At 34.4% G+C, this 2842-nt stretch overlaps 1 protein-coding gene across 1 annotated transcript; it reads left to right on the top strand.

Moving 5' to 3' along the window:
• Nucleotides 1-455: 455 nt before the first annotated feature.
• On the top strand, nucleotides 456-1983 carry LOC108368738 (glycine receptor subunit alpha-1-like). The gene is made up of 2 exons (XM_017623650.1): nucleotides 456-528; nucleotides 590-1983. Exons 1-2 carry the CDS (start codon nucleotides 456-458, stop codon nucleotides 1981-1983), a joined length of 1467 nt encoding a protein of 488 aa, XP_017479139.1.
• The last annotated feature ends 859 nt before the right edge of the window (nucleotides 1984-2842 follow it).

Here is a 2842-nt window from a genome sequence, read left to right as displayed (position 1 = left end):
CCATTTAAATTTAAAATTTTTTTTTTGTTTTGGTATATAAATTTTCCATCCGTGACGATGGAATACCCCATGGGTATGTTCAGATACATACAAATAAATAAATACTTAACAAATACAATTGATTGCAGACATCCATGGTATCATTTACTACAAGATAATTTATCGGTGTTATGTGACATTTTATTATTAATAAGTTTTTTGTGATTCGACACCAAATATCAGGGAGAATGAAGAGACGGTTGCAAAAACACGATATCACCTAGTTTATTTTAGTTTGTTTTAAGATTCTTTCGAAGTAGTTTACTCACTTTTACCACTTGATAACTAAGAAGTCGTTGTTGCAAAATCTACAGCTGAACTTAAGAGAATTTTAAATTATACCATTAAATAAATAAATTAATTTAAAATAAATAATAACAACGAAATAAAACTGAAAGTCACTGTTTGTTTATAAAATGAAGTTTTTCTTTGTTGTTCTGCATATCTGTGTGATGTACTTCAGTTTAGTTTTAGCCAACAACATTCAAGGTAAATTCGATAAACGTAGGAAAAAAAAGAACATATAAAGCTAATATAAAACTATCCACAGCAACCATAATGAATATTTCAAATACTGAAGAGGAAAATTTAAAAAGGTATCCTTACTTCAATATGTCTGACTCCCAATCAAATTGCCCGACTCTTCAGAATGCAGAATCACTAACACAGAAACAACTAATTTTTCGTCTTACCTCACCTTGTCGCTATGATCGTTTCGAAAGGCCGTGCCAAGTGTTTGACAACAAATGCTCGGCCGATCAGCCATTACATATTTATGTGCGAATTTATGTAAATGACATGGATATAACAGACTCCAGTGATTTACAGCTGAAAGTATCTGGCTTTCTTCAACTTCGTTATACAGATTTAAGATTAGCATTTGGAGTCTATGCTCCAAATCGTGTGCAGACAATATTTGGTGATACTCAATTAAATGAACGCATTTGGGTTCCACATTTACTATTAGCAAATGAGCAAACCTCCATCTTTCTCGGAACTGGTGAGAGGGATGTTTATACAATTATTAGGCCCGACGGAATACTAATCATGTCAACTCGGATACAATCATCATTGTCTTGTGGGATTGCTTTAAATAAATTTCCCTTCGACGACCAACAATGTTATGCCTTGATTAAAAGTTGGATTTACAATTCCTCCGAGGTAATATTGCACTGGGAAGATGAAGCTGCTATTGTGTTTGATCAAAATATACAGCTAACTCATTACGCCTTACAAGATAGTTGGAGTAATGAAACTGTGGTTCAAAATAGGAGGAGCGAGTCGCATTTCTCTTTCATCGGAGGCAATTATAGCACAATCAGCTTCTCAGTTTACTTAACTCGGGACTCGCGATTTTACACAATGGCTTATTTTCTACCTTCAATGATGCTTGTCGGAATTTCTTGGGTTTCATTTTGGCTTCAAGCAGACCAGACACCAGCACGAACCACCTTAGGTACAAGCACCATGTTGTCGTTGTTTACATTAACTTCATACTATGAGAAACAGTTTCAAAGCATAAGTTACCCACAATTTTTCGAAGTTTGGTTTTTTGGATGCACGTTCTTTATATTTGGCAGCCTGATTGAATTCGCTTTTGTGAATACAATATGGCGGAGGAACCAGGGCTTGAAATTGAAGAAAGTAAACAGTAAATATATTTTCAAATCAACTTTAACCCCAAAAGTTATTCCTCGAAAGAACATATACGATTGCGAGACAGATGGTAATATCAATTTTTGTAATGAAAATAATCGGGAGCTACAAACAGAAGGCGATGTCAAAATGAATGGCATAAATGCAAATGGGACATATGATGAAAAATGGTCAACAATGACACCCCATGAGGCTTCACTTTGGATCGATCGCAAAGCAAGATTTGTGTTTCCTTTATCATATATCATATTCAATGCAATTTATTGGACGCTGATTTTCTCGTTGTAATTTGGGGCAGTAAACCTTATCACGAAAAAGATTAATTTGTACATGTTCTGCATTAATCCAAAATTTATTATATTTGATATTATGCACTTACAATTTTCACAGACTGTAATTTACCACTTAGCAAAATGTGAAGTAAAATTTTCTTGTAACTCGTTGTAAAAACCTTAAATAACGTTTTTGAGTTTTCCGATGAACGGACAATTTTAATTTCATACGCTTTTGCCTAAAGTGTTCGAATTGTTCCAAAAAGTTTTGAGCATTTACCACGAGATATTACAGAAAGGTAAGGTAATCTAATCGATTTTGAAATACCTACAGAATATATGTGACCTGGTCTACGAAAAGGGAGCTTACGTACGAAAACTAGTTTTCTGTGAAAAAGCTGTTAAAAGTAAGCAACTCGTTTCGTCAGAGTCTCATTATCTCGTTAATTGTTCTCCGCGCCGGACGCCCAGTAAGTGTTGTTGTTGGTCCAGTAAGTGTTGTTGTTGGTCCAGTAAGTGTTGTTGTTGGTCGGAATATTATTATAGTTCATCGTGTAAGTTGCTAGTGTGGAACATTTAAAAAAGTAACACTGAAGAAGTGACGTTTACTGTTTCTGTTGATTATCGTGAAATGAAACATGAGTGTTGATGAGGAGTTCAGTGCCGTATACGGACAATATTTCCATGAAAAGGATGATGAAAACGATGATGAAAACTATGAAGAGAGCGATGATGATGAAGACGAAGTATGTGTATCTCAGGCAGAAGATGATACCGAACAAACTTTTGTTAAGATGGACCTGTATGTATGTATGTATGTATGTATGTAACGACAACAAAGAAAAATACATAAACTACTCAGCATTATTATTTTT

Source organism: Rhagoletis zephyria, unplaced genomic scaffold, assembly GCF_001687245.7.
Source record: "Rhagoletis zephyria isolate East Lansing unplaced genomic scaffold, Rhagoletis_zephyria_1.1 Rzeph_scaffold_03288, whole genome shotgun sequence".
Taxonomy (NCBI): Eukaryota; Metazoa; Arthropoda; class Insecta; order Diptera; family Tephritidae; genus Rhagoletis; species Rhagoletis zephyria.
This window is presented reverse-complemented; position numbering and strand designations above follow the sequence as displayed.

Coding starts and splice junctions, on each gene's coding strand:
- LOC108368738 (XM_017623650.1), top strand. CDS start 456: ATGAAGTTTTTCTTTGTTGTTCTGCATATCTGTGTGATGTACTTCAGT. Junction 529..589: donor TTTAGCCAACAACATTCAAG/GTAAATTCGATA, acceptor AACTATCCACAG/CAACCATAATGAATATTTCA.